The following is a 25402-nucleotide window of genomic DNA, read 5'->3' as shown; positions in this document are numbered from 1 at the left end:
TTCGAGGCTCCGTGGCACTATGGCGTTGAGCCAGCCTAGGAAGCCGAACTCTGCGGAACAAAGGGAGCATGTTGACTCTCCAAGAACGACGCGGAGTCGGGGCGTTTGAAGATAATGCGTTGTACGCTTTAATGGAGTCGACAAAGAAGAGACGAAAGGGTACACGGCGATCGGTATGGGAAATGAGAGAGCGAGATCAATCGGAGGGGTAGACAGAGATCGCGCTGCGTCTTGAAGCGGCGAAATCGGCATTAAATAGAATGGCAGAGGGAGGTCTCAAGCGCAGATCGTCGTCGTCGAACGCCGACAGCGTGAGCTCAAGTGTAGTCACGGGTGGATGAAGAGCATCCAGCGAAGTAGAGGTAGGTGTCGGGAAGTGCTATCGAGGAATGAGTTGCCTCGCAACGAATACAAAGACAATACTCACCACTCGCGTTCCTATAGCTCGTGAACAACTGCCTAGCAGCGAAGAGACACGCGTGACGTCAGATCAGTACAGCCGTCACCCCTCACGGGCTCTGGACCGTCACGTCTGCGCGCTCTGCTCACACGGCGCGCCATACAAGCGTGGGGGTTGCACAAGAACGAAAGCGAGACGGCACATAAGAGACCGTGAAATTTCTGATAATTATGATCAAATCAGAATAGACAAGAACACTGGGCATATGAGAAGTAATCATTGGTCAATACATCTTGCTCTTGGAGTCGGAATCGCGCGGCGCGCGTAAACGCCTTCTTTCTCTCTCCCATCCCTGCACGGCAAGGCTGCTCAGCTAGGTGTCAAGCAACTCCGCTTTCCAGTACGCACCACTTAGCTTTGCCCTGCCTCCCCATCCTTCTCGATTAGATCAAATGGCGTAGGCTGCAAGTAACTCCGCTTGCCAGCACGCATCACTTGGTCTTGCCCTGCCTCCACATCCTTTTCGGTTAGATCAAACAGCGCAGGCTGCAGGTATCTTCCGTCTGGCAGGCCAGGGTCATGTTGAAGCATGACGAGCGGACGCGTGCGGTTGTTCATGCCCCCCACGACCTTGTCAGAGAGCGCGCGGAAGTCCTCTTCTGGATAATTCTCCCCGCAGAGGACTTGGAGCTGTTGTAATTGAAGAAACTCGGGCAGAAGGGAAGAGATCTTGGACCAGTCACGAGATAGGAGATATGAGTGTGGTTTGCTGCGGTGTCTGGTTGAGTCAGCTAGGACGATCTGGCAGACAGACCAAGTCTCATTGCCGCCAGCGGGGGGCGCAGACTTGATGACTTGGACCGAGATGTACGCCGTGGCTCCTTCTAGTGATCTCATGGCCAGAGAACCAACAAATCTATAAGTATCTTGAGAGCATTCAGTGAGTACAATGATCTGGTGGAGGGACCGGTTGAGCTCGCCTGTAGTTGCCTCCTTGACGTCAAACCCTGAATTATAGGATGCGCTGTCGCTCAAAAACGTCTGTATGAGCTCGATAATGGCCCACATTTCTGCAGAGACTGCCGGCCCTGCTGTTCGACGTCTGGTGAACGAGTGTCGTGTGCTCGTGGCAGCCAGAATCCACGCGGGCACCGCCAAGTTATTCGTGCAGAGATTTATCTTGACTGTGCGGATATAGCTGAAGGCACCCGTGCAGATATTACTCGCAGTTGTGAGTCGGTCATCCGACCATTCGACCTTGAGAAAATCAACTTTTTCCAAGTAGGTGATATCACCTAGTATGCGGAGCAGGATTCGGAATGACGGGAAGCGGCAATCCCAGAGTGTCAAGGAGGTGATGCTCCGCAAGGAGCTCTTGAGGGCTGCGTTGTGTGACAGCGACACGCGGTCGGACTTGAAACTGAAACTATGCAAGGTATGACGACACGCAGGGAGGAGGCGGAGGAGAGCCGTACAGAGTGGATAACTAGGAGGGCTGATGCGGTAGAATAGCAGCTTGGTGATGTGCTCCACAAGCCAGGCCGACAGCGGGGACCGCACTACGTTGTATAGCATGCGACAGTCCTCTTCACTTTGCAGCGTAAGCCGGGTGAAGAGGTGAGGACGAAAGTGTCGGCACCAGGCTCGCGAAACTAGGGACAGTGTTGAGAGATCGACTTTGCGCTCTGCGCTTGCCAGGAGGTCGTAAACGTAGTCATGCAGTTCAGTAGGGAGTCGCTCCCAGTGGCGGATGAATTGATGAAATGGCTTGGGATCCTCACCTGGAGGAGCGGTATGAGAAGATAGCTGTACAATGTTTCAAAATAATTCCTCACACCATGCATAATGCCCCTTTTTCGTCTCTTCTAGGGAGACTGAGGAGGTAGTAGACTCCGTTGAACTATCTCTGCTGTCTGGATGACTTGCCATAGAGATGGAGCTGCTGGCGTGCAGCCTCTTCCGGGGAAGCTCATTCTTCGGCGAGGATGCGTTTTCAAGCATAGAAAGGGTCCTGAGTGTCGAAGGCGCAGATTGGTGATCCAGCGGATGCTAGTCGAGTATGAAGGCCGGAGACGAGACTTCAGGCTGTAGCAGCGGGGGTTGTTTCGAGTGCAAATCAATGGTGATGGCTGCCGTCGCCCAAGAGGCAATGCGATGGAGGCGGTGATTGCATCGCATTGTAGGGGCGTGGATTCAACTTCGGAAGACTGCGGGCGAGCTGTCTCCCCACGTGACCGCGATAATGCCGTTCACTGGGGTACACCCACCAGCGCTTGGGGACGGCGGCTTTCAAAAGATCTTATCTGCGCTTGTTGTTATCTATCTGGTATCCCGTAATTACTATTTTAGTTTACTATGTCAGCACTTTTTGTGTCATCTTTTGAAAGCTCACCATCCCCAGGCGACTGGCATAAATTATTTAGCGCCATCAACAGCAGCCTCAGCAGACCTCACAGCAATCATTTCTGGCATGGCTTTTTTGAAAAATTGGTCACTCAGCACTAACAGATTCATAGCCAAGCTTCCGTTTGTGGGAGGTTGCGTAAGATGCATCTGCCTGGCCTACAGGAGCATACGACGCAATCAATGAAGTATACCATGGTACACCTTGTTGTTGAACTTGCAGATTTTCTCTATGCCTGACCACAGCCCATATGGCTTGCCAGCTTGGTGGAGTGCATCCTAATCTATGGCAGTGAGCCAGAACATTACAAGGGTGCTGCAAGATGTCTACTCCAAGACCTGCTGATGTCTGCTGATATGTTCATGAATGCATTTTACTGACACCAATCTGTATCTGAGTGGGTATATGGAGTCAATCAAATAGCATGTGCCAAAGAGCTGCAGACTTTGGTCAGGAAGGACAATGGTTGGCACTTAGTGTGCTACATACGCGCGCCAAGCAGATCACTGACTTCAAGCTGGAAACAATGGCAGCATGAGCGCAGGTGCTGGCACCAACTTTATGGCATCTGTTATTGGCCTTAACACATGTGCATCTACAATCAGTGAGCACAGGGTGGCAAGAACAGGAGAGGGATGCCAAGAGCAAGTACCTGGCATGGGTCATGAGACTAGAGAATGAGAATCTGATTGGGAGTGGGCCAGATGTGCAGCACAGAGAGAGTTCAGGAGTTGCCGGAAAGCGGGCAAGTACTCAGACTATAGAGAAAAGACACGAAGCAATATGTGATGTAGTGAGTATATTGCATGCAGTATCTCGTGCAAATGATTTAAATCCTCACAATAACTTGAAATACAGTGACAGCTAGTTATCTTAGCAATCTTCATGCTCACTGTGAATCAGCATTGCAATATGCTACAGTCCATTGTAGGGATCTTTCTGCACAGTCACAATGCTCCTGAAAGGTTGCAGAAGTTTTAAACTGGATGGGTGTCAGTATTTCCATGCCCGCAATCCATACTGCAATCAAATCACTCTCAGATGACGTGATGAAGTACCTTTGGAAGCTTGGCTGGTGACAGCTGGTCACATATTGCTACAACAATTTTGACATGATGCTCATGAGTGCAAAATGGACCCAGGAGGCATTTCGTGTTCCATTGCTGAAGCATCTCACATCAGGTTTATTTATTTTCCTACCTCCTGGCACAGTGAAAGCTGATCTACAGTGCCCCGAGTACCTGTGGCAATGATTGCACCTTAATGATACACTTCTAGACAACCACCCAGAGCTCACACCAACGCCCAAATGTGATCACATGCTCAAGATCCATCTGTGACACTGGGAACCTGACAAGGCAGGCATGACTGGACCAGACAGATGGAATGCGTGGAAATTCTCCGGCGATCTAATCCTTTATGGTTCCAAGTACTTCTGCCAGTTTGCCTCGCATTTTAAACTCCCTGAGGTCATTGACACAGTCCTGCTATTGAAGACCGAATGCACACCTGCAAAAGCCATGAATATTTTCAATTTGACAGTTGCTGGGAATATCAAGATGATCGTGAACTTACTGAAGCAAGGGGGCATATCTTCAACAGTCTCAGTTCCTCTCCAGTGGAACCTGATTGCAGCGGTCAACTGAGAACACTCAGAATACGCAGGACAAGGACAGGAACAAACTTTGTTCTGTGCAGAAGAGTTGATATACATTGTTTGTAAAGTAGAATAAGGTTAATGCATACCTTCGTTCCATGCAGAAGAGTTAAAGGGAATGGAACAAAGGGGAAACAGAATATAAAGCGAACGTGAACAGTCTCGAAGCACGGGTGGGGTCCGAATGGAATTACCAGAAGAGGAAACACTGTGTCCAAAAGAGAAGAGTGTTGGCCGTGGTGGCATGCATGTAACCGCCGGGTTACACCCAGCTGCACCAGCTGCAGCAGCCATCTGTTAGAGAACTGTCAGATGATGATGATGACAATGACAAGATGAAAAGAGCAAAAGCTATTGGAGACTATGTAATCCTGTTTCATGGTGACCTGGGGACCAGTGAATGCATTGCTCAAGTGTTGAAACACTGCACAAATGAGAACAGCCCACAGGACTGACTACAATTTGTTGTCTATGTCTTCAGCCTGTTCCACCTGAAGATGGCCTGCGCTAACACTATCTAGTGTACTGTACTTTTACGACTGTACTGGATGTCACACATCACAACACTTTTCTGCAGACACTGCCAATAATATTCTCTCAATTTATGGCAATTTTGGCAAGTTGTTGGAAAAACTCATTTTGGGCACTTTCATCCAGTATGGTCGTAAAAGTACAGTATGCTCATTCAGCTGCTACTTGCATGGCAGAATGCAACATCAGTCATGCACCATGTTGCCATTCTACAAGAGAAAGAAACTGGTATTATTGGGAAGGACCCAGGTTTCCAGAGGGTACATCAGATGATCACACATGACGGACTGTGTCAGCGACTGCACTGCTGGCTGGCTGAAGTATGCACATGTGGCACACATAAGACACTGGAGGAATGGGTGCAGTCAGGGCCCACGTTTGAAGAGATACAGCAGATTGCCGCCCACCTCGCGATGAACTATGTCGGCACGACCAAACATGTCAGTGCTCTCAGGCTCCAACGCCAGTCAGAGAGAGACAAACAGTTTGAGAATGAATTAGTCATCAACTTATATTACTTGCTCTATAAGTAGAGCTAGATGACCTGTAAATCAAAGGCCGTACCGACGTGTTACTAGTATTCCACTTGCGGTCTGCAGATGGTAATGGTTCGAAGGTAATGCGAGTTTACCCACATAATCTTCACCTGATTGTGACTCAGTGCCATCATATCACAGCTCTCTTCTCCTCTCATAGCGTACCATGTTCACTAACAGTCATGCTGCCTCATAGCACTCCTGGCTCACAGGTAATACTGATGTTGCACCCCTGGCAAGAACAGCGTTTTACCACCATATCAGAGCGCACGTGCCAGTGCACTAGCGCGCATAATCGCGAGCAGTTGCTAGGAGGTGCAGAACTGATATTACGGTGCGGGTGTAGGTAGTGAACGAGTGTGTGCTGGCGTCGGAGTTGACCATATCAGTGACGGCCACACTGAGGATGCGCGGATTGGCATTTGAGGCCCAGTGAAAACCCCGTCCGCCCAAAGCAATCGAGAACTATCTGAGCCTATTGGAAATTCACTAATCTACCTCCAGCAACCTCAGAGAAATCAGCAGACACCGGAGAAGCTCTGACGTCCGCGCCCATTGGTTGCGTCTTCATTGAGTTGATAGCACACCGTGGCGCATTGATGTCACCACGGTCTTTGACACGTCCATTAATGCCTCTCTGACATGTCCAAATGCCACCAGCTCTACTCCAAATCCAAATCCGGGTCCGAATGCGAGGGCTTTGAACTAATAGCTTCAATGTTCTGACATCACTGACCAATGCTGCCAAATCGAAGCAGAAGCACCCTATCCGGATTCCGACATATATAAGGGCACGCGCCAGACAACAGCGCCCTGCCGCTCTCCTTCTGCTGCCCTCACCATGCCCCACCCGTCATGCTCTGCAATTCAGAGGTCTTTGTCCCACCACTGTCTAGTTTGGCAAGCAGGTGAGTATATGCGCATATACTAACACCAAAAGTCTTTGTTGACATTAACTCATGCTTATGACTCTGTTTGATGCTCAACGTCGCAAGGGCAGTTGAGCCAGTTGACACGCTGCTGCAAATGGTCGGGGAGGGAGGCTCAAGGTGCGTCTACGCTCACTCTTTGGACAGTCACGTATACGCGTGCAGAACATGCAGGATCCTGGTACCGTGCGCGCGATGAATGGCGGAATGGTGAAGAAGAAGGCCTGGGTCGCCTTCAAGAAGGATATCGCGCATGTACAGGTATGTAGAGCAATCTCTCACTCGTGCAATTATTTATTGCTGTGTAATAGGCTTTTGTAGATGACGCTATACATAAAGTTAGTCTCCCCCGCCTAGTTTTGCCTGAAAGCTGCTAACACTTCTACAGGGTGTTAGTATCAAGAAGGCACGTGGACGCGCTGCAAAGGCAGCAAAATAAGGTATGACAAAATCTATTAACTCTAGCTACATGGTACTAACTACGATGCGTTGAAGGAGATACATATGGCCTCTGTTGCGAGCCACTCAGCCTCTGGTTGACGTCTGCTCTGCACAAGCCAGTGTATGGGTTCGTCTCTTGTTGGACAGCTGCGATGAGCAGGCGGGAGCAGCGTATGACAGCACAGGATTGTGGGTGGTAGTACATGTGAGAGCGGGCGGCAGTTCAGGATAGCTAAAGGTAGCTGGGACGGTTCAGGCACGTATCTGGCAGATGGGAGCAGCTCGGGACATGTACTGGTAGTTTCGGGCAGACTGCAATAGATTGGCGCATTTTCAGACCATTTTCTGGCGGGCACGCAGGAGAAAAATATTTATATATCTTAATCTACCCTCTTGTGCACATGAAAAGCCTGTTCGAACAAATCTACCCTCCTGACATTCTGGGTGGATCTTAAGTCCCATATCCACAGTGTCCGCGACCTGGATTGCTTCCATGCTATCGGGCCAATCATAGGCAGATTCTGATGAATTCAGGTCGCACCAGGCAGACAGGATTTTCACTGGGTCTGAGGATCAAAATGTGCGAGCATAGAGGCGCTGAGTGCTGAGCGCCCGCACAGTGGATATCTCACTTATGCTCTTCGTCAGCCCTTCAGGGTGTCTGACATTACGGGCATGAGCTGATTTCAGATCACCTGAAATGTCCTGGTCAAGCCATCAAAACTGTTTCATTTTCAAAGGCTTAACCGGAGCTTTCTGGTGTCCCAAAATGATAGATTTGCTACCACTTTTGTAACCATTTGCGGTGCAGGAAAATGACAAATTTTGTGTAGCCTGAAATGAATCTGAAATGACTCAATATGGCTACATTTCAGTACGGCAAAGAGTTCATGTTTTGGGAGGCTTTGTGGCGCATTTCAGGACATCTGAAAGAACATGTAGAAATCATTTCCGCCTCATGTTTGCAATGAAGAAAGGTCTGGGCAAGGAAAACTTTTGATGGTCCTAAAATTACCATTTACAGCAAATTTGTAATACATGTCTAGGACGTCTCTGACTTATCTCAAGTAAAAATCTTCTAGCTCATAAAATAGCTTCAAAATCCATCAGAAATGGCAATTTCAGGACCATCAAAAGTTTTCCTTGCCCAGACCTTTCCTCATTGCAAACATGAGGCAGAAATGATTTCTACATATGTTCTTTCAGATGTTCTGAAATGTGCCACAAAGTCTCCTGAAACATGAACTCTTTGCTGTACTGAAATGTAGCCATATTAAATCATTTCAGGTTCATTTCAGGCTATACAAAATTTATCATTTTCCTGCACCACAAATGGCTATGAAAGTGGTAGCAAATCTATCATTTTGGGACACCCAAAAGCCCCAGTTAAGTCTTCAAAAATGAAACAGTTTTGATGGCTTGATCAGGACATTTCAGGTGATCTGAAATCAGCTCATGCCTGTAGTGTCGGGGCTTGCGTGAATTCCCTGATGAGACGCTGCGGAAGGTCACAACATTTACAGTGAGTTTTAATATGAAACTCCATAACCGTGGTTTTACTCTACATCTGAAAAAGACATTTTGCTGGACCCACCTGCCAGCAACCTGTGCCATCTGGGACCAAATAGACTGGTTTGTATCAGGGGACAAAATACAGATGGGCACATATCAGGGTGCAATGTCTATCTTGGTCTGTACCATTCAGACCAGCTAGACAATAGTATCGATGAACAAGACCAGTAGCAGTGTCACATGGACAGAAATGCTTTGTATAGTATGGGCAGCTTGTTTCTGTGCCCCTTAAAATTTAGCTAACATAGAGTACAAGACTGCTGGTAATATTTGCAGCAAGAATAAAAGGCTTGAACTGTGTCAGTCCAGTTGCTATGCATGCAGCGAGCAAGTGCAGAATTGCCTGCCCTAAACCACTGGCGCGTGTCCTTTTAGTCTGCCATGTGTTGGCCATCTCATCTCTCATGCTCTTATATCTACTCTCTCTCCGAGACCATCAAACATCCAACATGCACTAAACGGTGGAGTCAGGAGGTGGACAAAATGCAGAGATACCATTTTTTGCTCACTGCACCCACTGCACTCGACTGTTTCAATCCCACCTGACTCTTCCCAGCCAGCAGCAACTGCTGGCGGGGTCTTCGAAGCACTGCTTGTCCCAGCCACTGAACATCGCGCACCTCTCGGCATCACTGTGACCAGTCACTCAATGTGACCAAGATATCAACTCACCGTGACGGCGCAGGCTTGTCGGATGGCCCAGTGTTGTCCGAGTCCACCACATTGCGAGCGACCCCGGCCCTGCAGCCCGCGCAGACTCAAAGATCTCGAAGGTCAGCAGGAGGCCGGTTGTGATAACTATATTGTTGGCAACGTTTGAGGTACGTGGCAGTGCGGCTCAGTTGTCAGATTGGACTGACCGATTCCCTAGGTGCAACATGATTCGGTCCCATGAGTAGACGGCACAAGACATGGATGAGCTCAAACTTATCTGTGGTTAAATGGGAGACCCACATTGAAGCCAGTGAGTCCCAACTCCGCGGCCACCACGCCGACAGCCTTTCGTATTCCCCATCCATATTGATCTCGGCGCAGCTACATTATCATGGACCAAGCCGCGTCACTTCTTGGTTCATGTATCATGATCTGTTCCTCCACTGCCTGCCCTTATACCAGTATCTGACTGACCATCTCATTGCAGATTTTGACAGGTCTGCTGGCTCCTGCGGAGAGCCAAGTGCATGGAGATATACGCCGCTGTTGCTAGGTAGGTGTACATTGATACTCTCACATGATCGGTAATACTGTGGCCTGTTAGACCTTTACTTGTACCTTGTTCATATCACCATAATCAATGCAATTTTTTGGCTATCCCAGCGCAAACAACTACAGTGGCTGCTGTGTGAATTTATTACCTAATTGGGAAAGTGGATGTGGTTTCTGCCGCGTTGTCCAAATATGTTGCGGTATAGCATGGCCTAGACATGCATATACCATACGCAAGCGAGTACAGATGACATTAGTAGTGCTATGTTTAGTCCAACACAGTATATACTGGTACGGCATCTGCAGTGGTTGGCCTGGATAGTCCAGCTCAGAGGGTTGTGTCCAGAGGTCTGAGTGGTATGGGCTGGTCTATTTGCCACATTCCACTTCGTGTTTTTCCAGATGTAATGATCTGTGCAAATTCACCATATTTGGCTCTATAATGGTCACAAGTGGTCATGAAGGGTCGCGAGCTGACAGGCACCTCACCTGGCTAGTCTGAAACTGCTTGCCATGTGTGGAGTTTGATACGTAAGGTGGAAACATCATGATCAGAGAGCTGTGCTTGCTCTGTTTTGAGCGTATATACAGGAGTTCCGTTGGAGGGTCAGCTCAATAAATAAACCTCTATGGAGGTTTACCACTCACTCTCGAGGATATCAACTCACTTCCCAACTCCCATCAGATCCTCGCCATCTTTTTCTGCCTTCGACCAAGCTGTGCATGAAAGGTACTATGCTATGCCTGCCTACAATCCGCCGGAGAGCGGCAATTTGAGTGTAGCGTTAAACACATCAGTGGAGTCCACCATTGCTGATGCAGAGCTGGAGAACGGAGCCCCAGTCCACTCGTCTGGAATGAGATCGAAAGGAATATGATTCTGGCTGATAATCCTGGCCATCTGCGTCTCTCTCTTTGCGTCTGCCCTCAAATTTGTGAGTGGCAGATACAATTCTCTCCAGGACCGTAGCTGACACCCTGCCATATAACTTGCCGTAGACCATCATATCCACAGCACTACTGACCATCACGCATGACCTGGATGGCTCAGCAGATTTCATCTAGTGTGCGACAGCCGACGCTCTGGCTGCGACCGCGCTGCTGCCCGCAACGGGTAGCATGGCACAGGTATGTCCACATGTACTTGCTGACCATCTCTTCTGACGGTCCTCAGGTATTTGGCTGGCGATTTTGCATGCTCTTGTTGCCGGCCTTGTTTGCCCTCGGCAGCGCCCTATGCGGGGCCGCCAAGACAATGAACTGGCTGATTGCAGCTCGCAGTAAGTTTGTCCCTAGCTATCAGTCCGACGGCATGCTCTGATATTTGTCACCTACCCATAGCAGTCCAGGGCGCAGGCGGCAGCAGCATCATCACGATCACTGCGATAGTCATTGCCAACCTCGTTCCATTATCTGAGCGCGCACTGTACAATGGGTTTGGCAGCCTGTAAGTCAGGTGTAACATATACTGAACATGGTGGCTTATTTTGTTGTTCTTGGCAACACAGGACATGAGTGGTTGCTACAGGAATGGGTCCGATAGTGGGCGGCGCACTTGCTGACAATGGACAGTGGAGATGGCTGTTCTGTATGTCGCCGATCTGTGCCCTTTATACAGGCTTTATCTAAACTCAATACTGCAGACCTCAATCTCCCACTGGCGGGGGTGGCAGGGTTGCTTGTCATTTCTTTCCTCAAGATCAAGACACCGCAAGGTTCGTTCCATGAAAAGATGGCCCGAATGGACTGGATGTGAGGTTTCTTGTCCCCTACAAAGCACAAAACAACTCAATATCACTTAGTGGTAATGCGTCATAGGTAGCTCCACTGCCGTGGCCATCGCCCTCACGTGGGGTGGTGTGCAACATCTCTGGAGCTCTGCACAGATATTGGCGTCACTCATCATCAGGCTTCTCAATCTGCTGTTGTTCTTGTTGTATGAAGCAAAGGTTGCGAAGCATCCTCTGGTATGTCCCAAATTGTTGCGCGCATGGCTTTGTCTTAGTGCTATGTAGGTTCCCATCTCGCTTCTGTCCAACCATACAAGCTTCAGTGGGTAAGTTGACAACTTCGTCCTAATGCACATGGACTGATGGTTGGCGCAGCTATGCACAGACATTCATGTTACCCATACTGGCCGTTGCGGTGATCTGTAGGTTACATTCTTTCTTAAAAGTTCCAGCACCTTATTCCAACTTCTATTCCTTGCGGAACGCAGACTTTATGCCAGTGCTCTTCCAGGCCAGCTGGGGTGCCTTGCTCATTCGCTCTGGAGTCCTGCTCCTTGGCGTCATCCTGTCTCTCGGCCCGATACTCATTCTCAACGCGATAAGCATAAATGTGACGAAGATGTATCGACTGCAGCTCTGGATCGGATGGGCAGCCTGCCTCGCCGGCAGAGGGGTTCTAGCAACACTGAACGAACACACCGACATCGCACGTGCGATGGGCAGGCTTTTTCTCTTTGGTATCGGCAGCAGTTTCCTTTACTTGGGAACGTACTACCCAGTGCTGGCCCTGCTGCCTGCTACAGAGAATGCCCGCGCAATGGCATTCTTCCAGTTCTGCCAGTCATTCTCCACTGTAAGTGGTCTAGCGCCGCGTTTCAATCGGTCATAAGACTGAGCTTCTCCAGTACATGCAGATCTGGGGAGCAACTATTGGCACAGCTGTTTTGCAGACACAGCTCAAAAAGCGGCTGCCTGCAGAGTTCATAAATGAGCTGCCTGGTGGCATCGCAATTGTGTACTCCGCCATCACTGTCATCCCGGGTCTGCCCAAGCTGCTACACACACAAGTGCGCGCTGCATTTGCAGACAGCATCTGCATACTCTGGCAGGTTTTCGTCGGCATTGGTGCTATTGGTCTTCTGGTGTCACTGCTGATGAAGGGATTGCCACTGCACACACAGATGGACGAACAGTGGGGGTTGGAGGAGAAAGCGAGCAAGGGGAGCATTGGTGAGGGACAGGCTCAGGTCGCAGTTCTCGAGATTGAGCCGGCCTTCAACCACTCAGTAAATTAGGTGGCCTAGTTCTTGGTGACCCACCGCTCATATTCTTCAGATTGTCCTCATGACATCATGCCCACTTTAATACTGACATCCATGGAACTCTTCTAAACTTGCTGCTGCCAGTTACATGCTCTTTAGCCGTGGATGTCGCCAAGCCAATATGAACTGCATTGTTTATTCATTTATTTGCTTCACCTTTTTTAAAATGGGTGAGCTCGTGGGTCTGCAACAGGCTCGTTCCAGAAGACAGCCTCCAACACGCGGCCTGCCGTGTCGTACTGCAACATGCACTTTCGCGTAAATGTTGTTGAGTGCGACGCCTTAATCCCACACTTGTCGACCTGCGTAGGCAAGATTGTCAACAGCAAGCAGTCTTCTTCCTGCATGCTCACATGCCACGATGACTTGCGATCTGTTAAGTGCACGCGCCAAAAGAGGCAACCGTAGTGTGGAATCCGCTGCCTGGCGTAACTGTACCCGTAAGACCAGTCTGGTGGTCATGTGTCACACCGATCTTCCATTGACCCCTCCAATAATTCATTTCTCGATTTTTGAAGAGTTGTCGTAAAATCAATTCAGGCGCCTTCCGCCAAACTCACCTTTCAGATTTTCACGCGCAGTCCACGAGAAAGGTTCCACCCTATGCTACTTTTTGGGCTTTTCGGAGATTCTCGAGCTTGTCTTAGCCACTCTTGGACGCTTCCAGGTGTCTAATCCAGTGTAACTTAATAAGTTCGCGTGTCTGTACTGCTGAACTGACTCGGAATCAGCTCCAGGCTGAGTATTTCCTCCCTTATCTGTCGCGCAGGGTTGCGCCGTGCTGCGTGCGCATGTGTACGAGCTGTGCGCGAACGTCAATGGCGCGGACAACAATGAGATAGTGAACATACCTGAGGTATCTGGAAGTGGGATTTCTTGGGCAGATCCATGGTGTAGTATCTCTGCTGCCGTACCTGAGAGCTTTGCTGTCTGGTCTTGGAGACTCGTTAATATCTCGCCTCCTTGGTGCGCGAGCGCTCCACTGCACGGTCTGCTCATACAGTGTGACATCAGCATTTTATGTGCTGCACTTTCCTATATTTTGTTGTTATTCTCTGTGCCGATCTCATTGCCATTGCAGAACGAAATCTTTTCCGTCTGCCTGGACGATGACAAGTTTGGCGCTCCCAGAGGGCAGCGGTGATCTCCGAACGATTTTTTTTCTGACTAGTTACGTCGAGCCGTGAGAATAGCGGACCACTTTGATTGACCGCCGTCCAGTCGGCGTTTACTGTAATCGTTGTAAGTCGCCGTCTCGTCCAAATATTTGAACGGACGTCCGCACATCACTGGAGGAGACTGCACATGGTCCCGCCCTTTCTCCAGAAAGGGAAATCCCGACGCGCCACTTAAACGGAGCATCACAAACCTTAATGTGCGCCGGCCGTGTACCGCGTATCACTATCCCCGATTCCTCAATGTCCAACTGCAGCGTGGCGTCCTCCCCTCACTACCACCACCACCTAGTCAGCTCGGCCTTTCCGCCGTAGACTCTATTACGTTAGCGGCTGTTCGAAGGTCGGCTGAAACGGGCGCAAGATGTACATCCTCGATACCACGCCTACAGAGCTCGACGGGCTTCTCCACTGGTTTTCTGACGTGTTTCACAAAATATGCGTCTGTCTGACAGCACTCCTTGCGTCTACTGGCATGTTCACGCAGCAGAGCGTGCTGGCGCCGAGTGCAGGGGCACAGACTCTGCCGGGCCAGTACCTGTTAGGCTTGGGTCAGCTATTGTAGTACACCGTCTGTCGTGTCTGGCTGACCAGATCCCGCAGGCATTGCTGATATTACAGGGTAATTGCAGTTGCTCTATTGACGGACTTCGTGCATTGAACGTTCATCGTAGACCGGTGGTTGAAACCAACATGATGGTAAGCAGCCAATCAAAATAAGCACAGCGCAATTGCCCAGTAGTCACACTTGCAGGGTTACGCAAGCCTCCCACAGACAGATACGGGCTTGCACATGCGACAACGAAGCCGCGCTTGGATAGTCGCAGATGCATCCAACCCGTCTGATCGCTTCGTTTATATCAACGCTGGTAAGTGCCGCACATCCTGCTTATTCGGAAATACCCACTCACGTACCTCTATCAGACATTGCGATGGGTGATACAGGCCTTCGCAGGTCCATCGTCGAACAGCTGTCCTCGATGTACCCGGACTTATACAACAATGAGAACATCGCACTAGGATCGACCCACTCGCATAGCGGCGTCGGCGGATACCTCGAGAACCTATTGCCCCAGATTACGTCCAAGGGCTATGTCAAGGAGACAGCAGACGCTATTGTGGCGGGAACCGTGCTTGCGGTCAAGCGCGCTCATGAAAGCCTCCAGCCTGGACAGCTTTCACTCGGAAATACGACTGTGCTAGAAGCAAATATCAACCGTTCCCCGAGCGCTTACTTGACAAACCCTGCGGAGGAGCGAGCCAGGTACCGATATGACCAGGACAAAGAGCTCACACTTCTACGATTTGACGACGTGAGCGGCAATCCCCGGGGATTTTTGAGCTTCTTCCCTGTACATGGGACGAGCATTTACGAGGTATATCGCCCTCTCGTCTGAGATCTTGTGCGTTGATGTCGAAACCCTGCAGAACAATACCCTTGTGAGCGGTGACAATAAGGGCATGGCTGCCTATCTGTATGAAGGTCTGTATGGCTGGTGCCCATGGAAAACGGACCGCCATCTAATGTACCTAACTCAGCTATGATGGAACCCCATGCAATGCCCGGAAATAATACTTTCGTGGCTGGTTTCGCGCAAGGTAGTACGACTGACCATCTTGAGAACATAGATTAGCTAATCGTCATACCAAACAGCGAACGTAGGCGATACAAGTCCAAACACGTATGTCTAGTCTTGTGACTGTTGTTTGACCTTCTAATCTCTCGCCATAGTGAGGGTGCTTTCTGTGAAAGCCCCGGCCAACCATGGGACGGCCTGCCTTGTGAATTCGACCACTCTACATGTGGTAACAGGACGCAAGATTGCCATGGACGGTGCGTGTAGTGCACACTGTTGAGCGACCGCCTCACTGAATGGCTTTTGTCTAGTGGACCTGGATTCCGGATCTCGGATTTTGAATCCAACAGGATAGTTGCTCAGCGACAGGTCGATGGGGCGAAGAAACTGATGAGCAGAAGTCTACCTGTGATCTCTGGTCCTGTGGTATATGTGCACACGTACTTGAACATGTATTAATTTCGTTTTATCTTGTTAATGCCTCGCTCACGTTAGGATGTTCAGGTCCTATCACTCGTTTCAACTCCCGAATGGCACCACAGTTCAAACTTGTCCTCCGGCTTTGGGTACGTCTGTCTCTGCGTGTGGAAGTCCGGTTGTTCAACGTGTCACAAATTTACCAGGTTACTCCTTCGCTGGGGGGACGACTGATGGACCCGGGGCCTTCGATTTCGTCCAAGGAGATAATTCTTCCAGCCCTCGGTGATGTAGATTTTACTAACTTCATCAGTATCTCAATTAACATATGGGCAACAGGAATCCGTTCTGGGAGCTCGTCAAAGGTTGGCTCTGACGCAATACTCTCTAGCCCGGATACACTGACGGAAAGGTGCAGGTGCTGTGACCCCACGCCCACCAGTTGAACAAGCAGAGTGCCAGTATCCAAAGCCTATCCTCTTGAACGCCGTGAGACAGCTCGCTTGATCATCTCATTTACCTCAGTTCTCATTTACAATCTTTAGGGATACGCAAGTAGCCCGTACACGTGGTCACCACACGTCGTTGATATTCAGCTCCTCCGCGTCGGCAACCTCGTCATCCTTGTGATGCCGGGAGAAATGACCACCATGGCTGGGCGTCGTCTCCGGTACGCCTCGACCATTTTACTCAACAGCATAAGTATGCTTACCGGCAGATCCGCAGCGAGGTGGTTCGTGCCCAGCTGATCTCTTCGGGCATCGTGGGAGACGATGCTTACGTTGTCGTCGCCGGTCCTGCGAATACGTACGGGCACTACGTCACGACCAGGGAGGAATACGCAGTACAACGCTATGAAGGAGCATCTACCATCTATGGCCAATGTATGCCACCACTTCCCCGTCTTCTTGAGTGTCCGCTGATTCCCGCTGTGGCTCAGGGACCCTGGATGCGTACATCGACAAGTACACTGATCTCGTCCGATTCCTCAAACCTGGCTTTACCGGCACTCCCGAGTCCAACGATGCCCCGAAGGACCTGACGAGCAAATCGATTACTCTTCGGGTATGTAGAAGTTCAGGTAATGCGCCTCACATATCGGCTGACGGCCTCTTCGATAAGACTGGGGTCATTGTTGATCACGCGCCGCTGGGCAAGCATTTTGGCGACGTCTTGACAGATGTGCTCACGAATGCACCATATCATGCCGGCGATACTGTGTCCGCTCGTTTCGTGGGGTAAGCACGATGATTTTCTGCCAAAACTGCTCCCATTGACTCTTGCCCGGTGAATCACAGTGCAAATCCTAGGGTCGGTCTAGTTTGATGCCTCATACAACGCGCACATTATTGACAAAACATGCAGAATAACTTGAGGCTGGAAGAGACGTTCCTCACTGTGGACCAGCTCATGAACGGACAGTGGATTTCCGTGAGATCAGACTCGCATCCTTCGACACGGTTTGAGTGGCTTAGGACTAGCACAGTAAGCAGCCCTTTCTATGTGCACTGGAAATGTATCCTCATGTCACCTAGACCTTCGGGTACAGCACGGTTAACATATCCTGGACAATCGAAGACATAACTGCTCGTACGTACTCGCTGGAAATGCTCTGTGCAGTGTACTGATAGGATTCCAGCCGGGACATACCGCTTGACCTACCTCGGCGACGCTAAGTCGCTTGGAGGCTCCATCTCACCCTTCACTGGCTACTCGTCAAGCTTCACTGTCTCATGATGTCTTTTTTATGTACCCATCTTGCATACTCCTATTGCACCGTACGGACCAGAATCTTGCTCGTTCAGTATCTAATGCGAGTACGGCTACGCTTTTTGTTAACGCACTGTGTCGCGTCGTCAAACACGCGTAGCGCGAGACAACGTCGTCAGCCCCCGGTAAAAGTGGAACCCGTTACTTAAGTGTGCATTCAACCAGATACAACACGAAACCAGAGAATCCTATGACTTGGAAAAAAGAATGTGAACCAGTACAAACTTGATAAACACGACATAAACACCGTCTATATTCCAGAAATGAATAATACGACTAGCCTTCGCTCTTATAGGCAAATTGGTGCTGGGATTTTTTCCTCAATGACCTTCGGGGTCCTCATACCGCATCGTTACCCACAACCCACCGACCACATAAATCGTCAAATGCGACTTAAAGATTACCCTATCCTGGCCATCCGAGATTGGCGAAACGCCCCAGCCCGGAGGAGCAACCGACTCCGGATTCGCGTCTGGGTGGAGCTCAATCTTCGACACGTGTTGCAGCAAGCGAATGAGCATGAACGACACCTCGTTGTACGCGAACTGCAACATAGTCCTAAGTCCAGGCGCAGGATCGGAGATAAGAAGCACCTGCTCACTTGTTGTCCCAGGCAGATGCGTGGACCCGCATTGAATGGCAGGAAGATGAATGGATTCGGTGTCAGGTACTTCCCAAGACGCTCGTCTAAGAAACGATCTGGGTCGAACTTGTCGGCTACACTCGGGTCAGATGCGCCTGTGCACGAGTAATCAGCTACGCTTACCATCTGGACCCCACAAGTCCTTTCGCCGGTGCATGACGAACACAGAGTACAAGCACCTGGTTCTCCCGGGGAAGTAGTAGTCGCCCTCAGGCGAAGGCCAGACCGTGGGTACGGTAGTGAAGCGGACATTGAAGGGGCTGCAATGAGGCGCGTCAGAACCGTCATGAAGGCCAAGAGGTTACAGACTTACACAGGTGGGTACATGCGCAAGACCTCTGCAGAGATTGTCAGCATCCTATCGGCATCAGAAGATTCGGGACATGGCAGAGCTTACCATTGATGAACGCGCGCAAGAACTTCATGTCTCGGATATCGTCATACGTGGGCCGCCGCGTACCGACAATATCAAGGATCTCCTTGCGCAGGCGCTGCAGGATGTCTGGGTGTTCCGCGAGCATGTATCCAGCCATGGTGAGTGTGGAGGCAGTCTAGGCAGCACGTCACTAACGCTCGACACCGGAACCGATTAGTGCCTATACCGTATCTCGACCCGCGAGCAGGATATTGACGGTCTCGTCCCTGATGATCTGCGGATCTGCAGTGAGGGATCAGCGCAGGGCTGCGTCACACTGTCGTCGCACCTACCGTCCGTGAGTTTGACGAGATGCTCAAGTAGCGTCGCGTCGTCCTCTACGGCCTCTTCGACTTTCACTTCGGGAGATTCGGCCTTCCTCGCCAGCGCGTCGTGGAGCAGAGGCTGTATGAACTCCTCCATGACCTCGATATGCTCATCGACGTTGCTCTTCCAGAACTCCCACAGCGGCCATGCGCCGCTATAACGCGAGCGCTTTCCTGACGCGAGCTGGGCCTGGAGGAAGGCGCGAGCGAAACGGTTTGAAGGATGGGAGGCGCTGTCGTCATACTGCGCTTGCGGGAACGTCGGCGGATAGGGAAGTGGAGCAGAGAGCGAGCGCACGTCCTTGCCGAAGAGGAACTCGGTTGCAGAGTCGAGTGTGAAGCGTGAGACAAGATCCTGAAAGCGTAGCCCTGTCGGGACTCCGCGCGCGTAACGAAAGGAGCGAACACACCTGCCAGTCGAAGGGGACGCCCTCCGACACACGAGCTTTCGCACGATCCAAGGCCTCTTCTGCATGTCTAGTGACCACCACGAACACAGGCTGGGTGAATCTCGACTTTCCCTCGACCAAAAGAGCCACTTACCTGTCAAACATATCGAAGTGCGAGATGCGGTCCCGACTAAAGAACGGGCGCGTCATCGCGCGGTGGAACCTGCAGAACAGTTATCTTCTACGTCGAGAGGTGACAAGGCCATGTGACTCAATTCCAGAGGTCGCCATCCACATTGAATACTCCTGAACCCAACAGTGATTTCATCTGGTTATACCACGCAGAGCCCTTCTCATAGCCCTGGAAATCTGTGGCGAGGATCCTCTGAAATAGTGCAATGGTTAAACATCATCTATGGTCTGCATTCTGGGCGAACAGACCTTGATATACTCAGGCTCGGCGGTGAAGATCTGTCAGACTTCCATGAGAAGAAGATAATTATACAGAGATAGCGTAAACTACCGTATTCTGGAAGAGCAGGCGGAAATTGAATGTCCAGCCATATTCTTGGGCCCATTCAGACAAGCGGCAACCTACAGCTGTGGTAAGCAATGTGTCGCCACCCCTGGGACGCGCTGCTCACCGATAATGCGCTCCTCGACTGCTTTGTCGAATGCCATCAGGGCGTCCACGCCCCCGAGGTACTTTCTCTTCACTGCGCGAGGCATCTTTGAGCCCCGCGCGGCAGCCTCGCGGTCGACTTTGTGGTCGTACCATTGCACAAGCACCGTCAGCGCGGCAGGCCAGGACAGGACGCACGCCGCCGCGATGGCCCACACAGGTATGTTATAGCCAAAGCACACACGAGCAATGTATGCAAGGAGGCACACGGCCATGGGAGGCACAAGCAGCTGTGGAATTATTGGCAGCAGGTAGAGCAGTCCGGGAGGAAGGGCCATGTTCACGCGTACGACGGCCGAGGTGTGCAGGGAAGATAGATGCGGGAAGACGAGGCGGCTGCGAATTTCCATTCACTGTACTAGCCTAGTTTATATGGGCAGATAGGAGCTGGTTCCGTCGGGCCTCAGAGCGAGAACTATGCAGTCATCCCGACTGTCTGACGTGTTTGAGGTGAAGTGAGCGACGAAAGTCCAGTCCAGTACTTATACTATCCCTGAAACACATTTGATAAACGGGACAGTGTTGATAATATCTGTTTACCTCCCTCGTTATTCGTTGTACGGCCTTGAAAGTTTTTTATGGCCTAGCCGCAACGTACTGCAGTGTTTGTCCATGTAGTTGTATGAGCCGGTATCGCAAGAGGGTGTGGTGGATTTTGCCCAAGGATATCGACACCGGCTGAAGCGTTGGAATTTTGATGGGTGAAGTAAGACTAGTAATCGTGCGCAACGAAATATCGACATGTCCACTATACACGACAGTCTCCACCCGAAATCAACTCAGCAGAAATCCTGATAGAGAGCCAGAGATTTGTTACAAGTACTGGACCATTTAACCTTGGTGAGATTAATTGTGGATGCAATATGCAAAATAGTCAGTAGTATAATTCTCCACTGATTGATCTGCGTCCGGATGCAAGGCACTGTGATCCAGAATTCCATGTATAATCGCATTGCAAAATATGATAACATGACAATTGGAGGGAAATACTTGTATTCGCCAACGCCAGCCCTGGCGTAACGATACCTGGTGACAGACACTGACGTGAAAACACGCGCTTTTCAATCGGCGTCAAAAGGGAGACGGCTTCGGACGATTGACTCGATCCGAGAGGTTACATACATACAAAATCATATGACAAGCACATGGAAAGAGACGTACGTCTCATAGCCATGAGTATATAGCGGGATAAGAGACTGAATATCCAAGCCTTTGTCGAAAGCGGTCGCCGGAGCGGTCTACTCATCGTCAGATTCGTCGTCCTCCGCCTCTTCCAACCACTTCAAGAACGGCTCGCTGGCCTTCCTGACCTTTTTGCTAGTCTCCCGGTCAACGTACTTCTTGCTGACGTGGGTGCCCCACTGAGTGATGACGGCTTCTTCTAAGACGTCCGCCTGATAAAACTCCATCAGGATTTTCGGGACGGCAGGGATGAGGTCGGGGTGGGTCAAGCCAACAAGGCGCTCGAGTCCACCGAGGAGCGATTTTTGGTGCTTCTCAGAAGTTACCATCTACGACGGAAACATGAGCACTAGCTAAACCTAAAACACACAAGCAGCGCTTACCTTTTTGAAGAGAGCAGCGTTAGACGGGATCTGCTTGAGGATGTCCTCATCGAACAGACCCTGCACAATGACCTGCACAGCCTTGTGCTTCTTAGCAATACCGAGGTCCTCGGCCTTCTTATAGACATCGACGGGGCCTGCATCGCGATTGTCCCGGACCCAGATGCCGAGCTGACCGTAGGGGCTGTCCACACCTTCATCGTCATCGTCATCGTCTCCCAGAGCGAGGTTGGCCATGAGGCTCTCGGCGGCTTTGGTGCGTGCCTTGACGGCCTCCTCGGAAGTATCAACGGACCAGTCCTCCTTGGCGAGCTTGGACTCGGAGTTGAGATCCGCAGCTTCCGCCTTGATGCGCCTCGTGAGCTCGTCGTCACTCTCACCGTCGAGTTCGCCATCGAGGGGCGGGGTGGCCGCCTCGGCATGCGCGCCGTTCGTAGGGCTGTCCGCACCGCCCTTCTTAGACCTGCCCTTCTTGGATGTCTTGGGCGGGTTCTTGAGGATGAAAGTCGTGAGCTTGTGTCTCATATCGACGCCCGTACGCTCGCCGCAGGCCTTGCAGTCGCGGATAATCTCGTCCTGCTTGGTGATGATGAGGTCCGTTTCGGGATTCTTGCACGACTTGCACAGGACGAACTTGTCAATGAACCCGTCGAGGAGCTCACGGAGCTTTGTCGCGTCATGAGCACCGTTGACAATGTAGCGGTCATTCTTCTCGTCAAAGGAGGTTTGCGCGCCAAGCTCGCAGCCGAAGAACTTCGTGGGGTATGTAGGAGGACGGGAGAGCGCTCGAGCCACGTCAGACATGTTGGGGACCACAGTCTTGATACCGTTACCCTTGCCTTCAATCTTAGTAAGGAGGAGGGGCATACTAGACGGAGGTATCAGCTATTATACGCTTACACCGCGCTCTGGAAGCTTACCGGTAGCGGTAGAACTTGTCGTCGACATCACGACGAATGTTGACAATTCCAGCAGCCATTTTGGATGGTTAAGGTTTAACGCTATAGAAAACGAATCGTAAGCCAAGAGTCTGTCTAAAATTGAGCCCAGGGTACCTACAAGAAAGCTAGAGAGTCGAAGCGGGTGGTTACAGTCTTTATGCCGTGGTATAGCGATTGGAGGCCGAAGCATGAATCCTCTGCTTGCACAGAAGATACCGGGTTGTGTAGCGGAGTAGGGCGAAATCGTGAAGGTCGGTACGAGGGCGACGTTTACACAGTTGTGTAGGGGATGGTGGTGGTAGAGGACGAAGCTTAAGAGCTAATTTTCCACGGGTTAATAGCCTTCGGGATATGCCGGTGCCGATCCAAAAGCAAACACGCGTTCATTCCGGCTCAATGCTCAAATTCATGTATGAACCCGACAGTCTGTCCCAGGGAAGAGATGAGATGCATAGAACTACAAGTATACTCTAACAGTCTAGCCGAGGGATACAGCATCTACCAGAATGAAGAGCGCACACGACGGAACCTAGTCGAACGTGATCTTCGTCGGACCCGAAGGAGTAGGGACGTCGTCACGGAAGAAAGCACCGTACACGCTATGAGTCTTCTTCTTTATCGTCATAGGGAATTTCTGAAGAGGCGTTGTATCGAAGCCACTCTCCCGGAGCACCCTGGCGAGTTCACCGGCGAGGGCTCTCTCATGGGCGTCACCGGTGAAGAACGTGATAGACTTGCCACTCTTGCCACCACGACCTGTGTGCCGGTAGTCAGTAACATGAGATAGATGGGTCATGCGGCTTGACATACCTGTACGGCCGATACGGTGGACGTAATCCTCGACCGTCAGCGGAAATGTGTAGTTGATGACCGCCGCTACATTAGGGATATCCAGACCCCGAGCGGCGACATCAGTGGCGACAAGCAGGCCCGTCTTGCCCGTCTTGAAGTTCTGCAGGGCCTCCATACGCGCGCTTTGCGACAGATCTCCGTGCAGACCGCCTACGCTAAAGCCTTTGCCGCGGAGCATGCTCTCGACGCGGACAGCTTCTTTTTTGTACAGCGCAAAGACAAGAATCCTAGTCTCTTCGGGGCCAGTCTTCTTCTTCGGGATAAGCTTATGCAAGTGCCCGAGTAGCCGTGAACTGTATCATTGTTAGTCACAGAGCACATGTAAATGTCATATAGCTTACTCTTTCTCACGGGAGCTGTCGAAGACTTCAACGACCTGGCTGACTCGGCTGTTCGCGGTAAGATCGTCGCTACCGACAGTGACGCGGACAGGGTCTCGCTGGAATGACGCAGCAAGACGACGGACGGCGTCTGGCCACGTCGCGCTAAACATGAGGGTCTGACGCTCTTCGCCCTGCTTGGTGTGTCCAATGATGGAGCGTATATCATTTTCGAAGCCCTTGTCCAGCATACGGTCCGCTTCATCAAGAACGAGGTACTGCACATTGCTGAGGTCACAAACGCCATCGTTTATGAGATCAAGAATGCGCCCGGGCGTACCGACGACTGTGCGGGTCGTCGCCTGCTTGCCCTTCCCCTTTTGCTTGTTAATACTGCGGAGAGCATCAACCTGATCCTTCTTGCCGACACCGCCGAAGATGGCAACACTGGCGATACCGAAGGGCTCTCCCAGAACAGCGAAGGTATCGTGCGTCTGGATAGCAAGTTCGCGGGTAGGAGCAAGAACGAGGGCAGAGACAGTACTCTCGCCTTTCGATGGCTGTGCTATCGAGCCTGAGAGCATGCGCGCCAGGGCAGGGAGACCGAAGGCCATAGTCTTTCCACTGTGCACGGCGGGTTAGCCTTGTCAAGTCCTGTGCTAGCCCTGCAGACGAACCTTCCAGTCTCGGCAATTCCGACAACGTCTTGCCCGGCAAGCGCGGCCGGCCATGAACAAGCCTGAATGGGAGTGGGCTTTTCAAACTTGTCGCATGCTGCTCGAAGGCCCTCTGGCACGTTTAGCTGAGCGAAAGAGATTATGGGGACGAGCGGTGTCGTTCCATGGATAATGACAGAGTTGTCCGTCAAGAACTGATCGATTTCAGTTTTGGAAGGGGCGGGAATAGCGTCGCGGGATGAAGAGGCAGCGCTCTCCAACGTAGCGTCGTCAGTCTTGCGCTTTGCTTTTTCATCCTTGAAAGCGGGAGAGAACTCTTCACTGGTCTCTGCAGACCTAGACTTTTTCTTGTCCTTTTTTGACTTCTTCTTGGGCTCATCGTCCAGCGCTACTGGCACTCAGTGAAAAGACTGAGCATGCAGAGGAAATGAGGCGTACTGGCTTCGGCTGTGCCTGTCTCCAGTTCTGCAAGAGGCTCTGTGCCATGCTTGGGCTTCTTTTTCCCATTCTTGCCCTCGACTGCCCCGCCGTCCCGCTTGCGCTTCTTCCCGCTATTCTCTGAAGATGGCGCGGGTTCCTCTGAGTGCGTAGTTAGCGACGAGCGCATCAGTGGACACAGCCTGCGTACCTGAGGCGTCTGCGGTCTCTGCACTGGTTTCGACCTTGCGTTTCTTTTTCTTCTCCTTAGGGACTTCCTCTGTCGCATCACCACTTCATTTAACTCTCCAAGGATGCACAACAACACGTAACGTACCTACCGCCTGCTTCCGCCTCCCCGCGGCGATGCTTCTTGGACTTTTTCTTGTGCTCTTTCACGGCAGCGACGATCACATTTTCAATGACCTCGACGGTCATTTCAGATGGAGGTATGAAGGATACGAGAGGAAGGCTGCCAAAAGGCTGCACTGCAATCTCGTGGGCGCCC

At 51.1% G+C, this 25402-nt stretch overlaps 6 protein-coding genes across 6 annotated transcripts; 2 read left to right on the top strand and 4 right to left on the bottom strand.

Annotated features, from left to right (window-relative positions):
• Window positions 1-811: 811 nt before the first annotated feature.
• Window positions 812-2401, bottom strand: PHACADRAFT_189534 (uncharacterized protein; the record flags this gene model as incomplete). The annotated part of the gene is made up of 2 exons (XM_007389798.1): window positions 812-2181; window positions 2236-2401. The coding sequence occupies 2 exons, from the start codon at window positions 2399-2401 to the stop codon at window positions 812-814; spliced, it is 1536 nt and encodes a 511-aa protein (XP_007389860.1).
• Window positions 2402-10305: 7904 nt separating this feature from the next.
• PHACADRAFT_155539 (uncharacterized protein) lies at window positions 10306-12701 on the top strand (the record flags this gene model as incomplete). The annotated part of the gene is made up of 12 exons (XM_007389797.1): window positions 10306-10518; window positions 10742-10804; window positions 10851-10956; window positions 11018-11111; window positions 11133-11134; window positions 11193-11264; window positions 11320-11428; window positions 11499-11643; window positions 11692-11732; window positions 11782-11828; window positions 11895-12259; window positions 12321-12701. 12 exons carry the CDS (start codon window positions 10306-10308, stop codon window positions 12699-12701), a joined length of 1638 nt encoding a protein of 545 aa, XP_007389859.1.
• Window positions 12702-13977: 1276 nt separating this feature from the next.
• Window positions 13978-18417, top strand: PHACADRAFT_167760 (uncharacterized protein). Its single transcript, XM_007389796.1, has 23 exons — window positions 13978-14396; window positions 14439-14454; window positions 14507-14525; window positions 14578-14602; window positions 14658-14772; window positions 14828-15279; window positions 15332-15386; window positions 15443-15502; window positions 15558-15585; window positions 15636-15737; window positions 15792-15932; window positions 15985-16046; window positions 16104-16182; window positions 16237-16262; window positions 16316-16386; window positions 16443-16567; window positions 16624-16781; window positions 16838-16962; window positions 17020-17135; window positions 17196-17208; window positions 17263-17382; window positions 17433-17487; window positions 17537-18417. The coding sequence occupies exons 1-23, from the start codon at window positions 14268-14270 to the stop codon at window positions 17632-17634; spliced, it is 2190 nt and encodes a 729-aa protein (XP_007389858.1). The 5' UTR covers window positions 13978-14267; the 3' UTR covers window positions 17635-18417.
• A 1294-nt stretch (window positions 18418-19711) lies between these two features.
• PHACADRAFT_189528 (uncharacterized protein) lies at window positions 19712-20400 on the bottom strand (the record flags this gene model as incomplete). Its single annotated transcript, XM_007389795.1, has 4 exons — window positions 19712-19825; window positions 19882-19911; window positions 19964-20034; window positions 20085-20400. 4 exons carry the CDS (start codon window positions 20398-20400, stop codon window positions 19712-19714), a joined length of 531 nt encoding a protein of 176 aa, XP_007389857.1.
• Window positions 20401-21117: 717 nt separating this feature from the next.
• PHACADRAFT_246282 (uncharacterized protein) lies at window positions 21118-22926 on the bottom strand. Its single transcript, XM_007389794.1, has 4 exons — window positions 22747-22926; window positions 22608-22688; window positions 21688-22555; window positions 21118-21633 (listed from the first exon to the last, which is right to left on the bottom strand). Exons 2-4 carry the CDS (start codon window positions 22664-22666, stop codon window positions 21361-21363), a joined length of 1200 nt encoding a protein of 399 aa, XP_007389856.1. The 5' UTR covers window positions 22667-22688; window positions 22747-22926; the 3' UTR covers window positions 21118-21360.
• A 231-nt stretch (window positions 22927-23157) lies between these two features.
• PHACADRAFT_23751 (uncharacterized protein) lies at window positions 23158-25332 on the bottom strand (the record flags this gene model as incomplete). Its single annotated transcript, XM_007389503.1, has 7 exons — window positions 23158-23384; window positions 23439-23773; window positions 23822-24424; window positions 24478-24865; window positions 24916-25056; window positions 25106-25188; window positions 25232-25332. 7 exons carry the CDS (start codon window positions 25330-25332, stop codon window positions 23158-23160), a joined length of 1878 nt encoding a protein of 625 aa, XP_007389565.1.
• Window positions 25333-25402: the final 70 nt, after the last annotated feature.

Source organism: Phanerochaete carnosa, assembly GCF_000300595.1.
Source record: "Phanerochaete carnosa HHB-10118-sp unplaced genomic scaffold PHACAscaffold_1, whole genome shotgun sequence".
Taxonomy (NCBI): Eukaryota; Fungi; Basidiomycota; class Agaricomycetes; order Polyporales; family Phanerochaetaceae; genus Phanerochaete; species Phanerochaete carnosa.
This window is presented reverse-complemented; position numbering and strand designations above follow the sequence as displayed.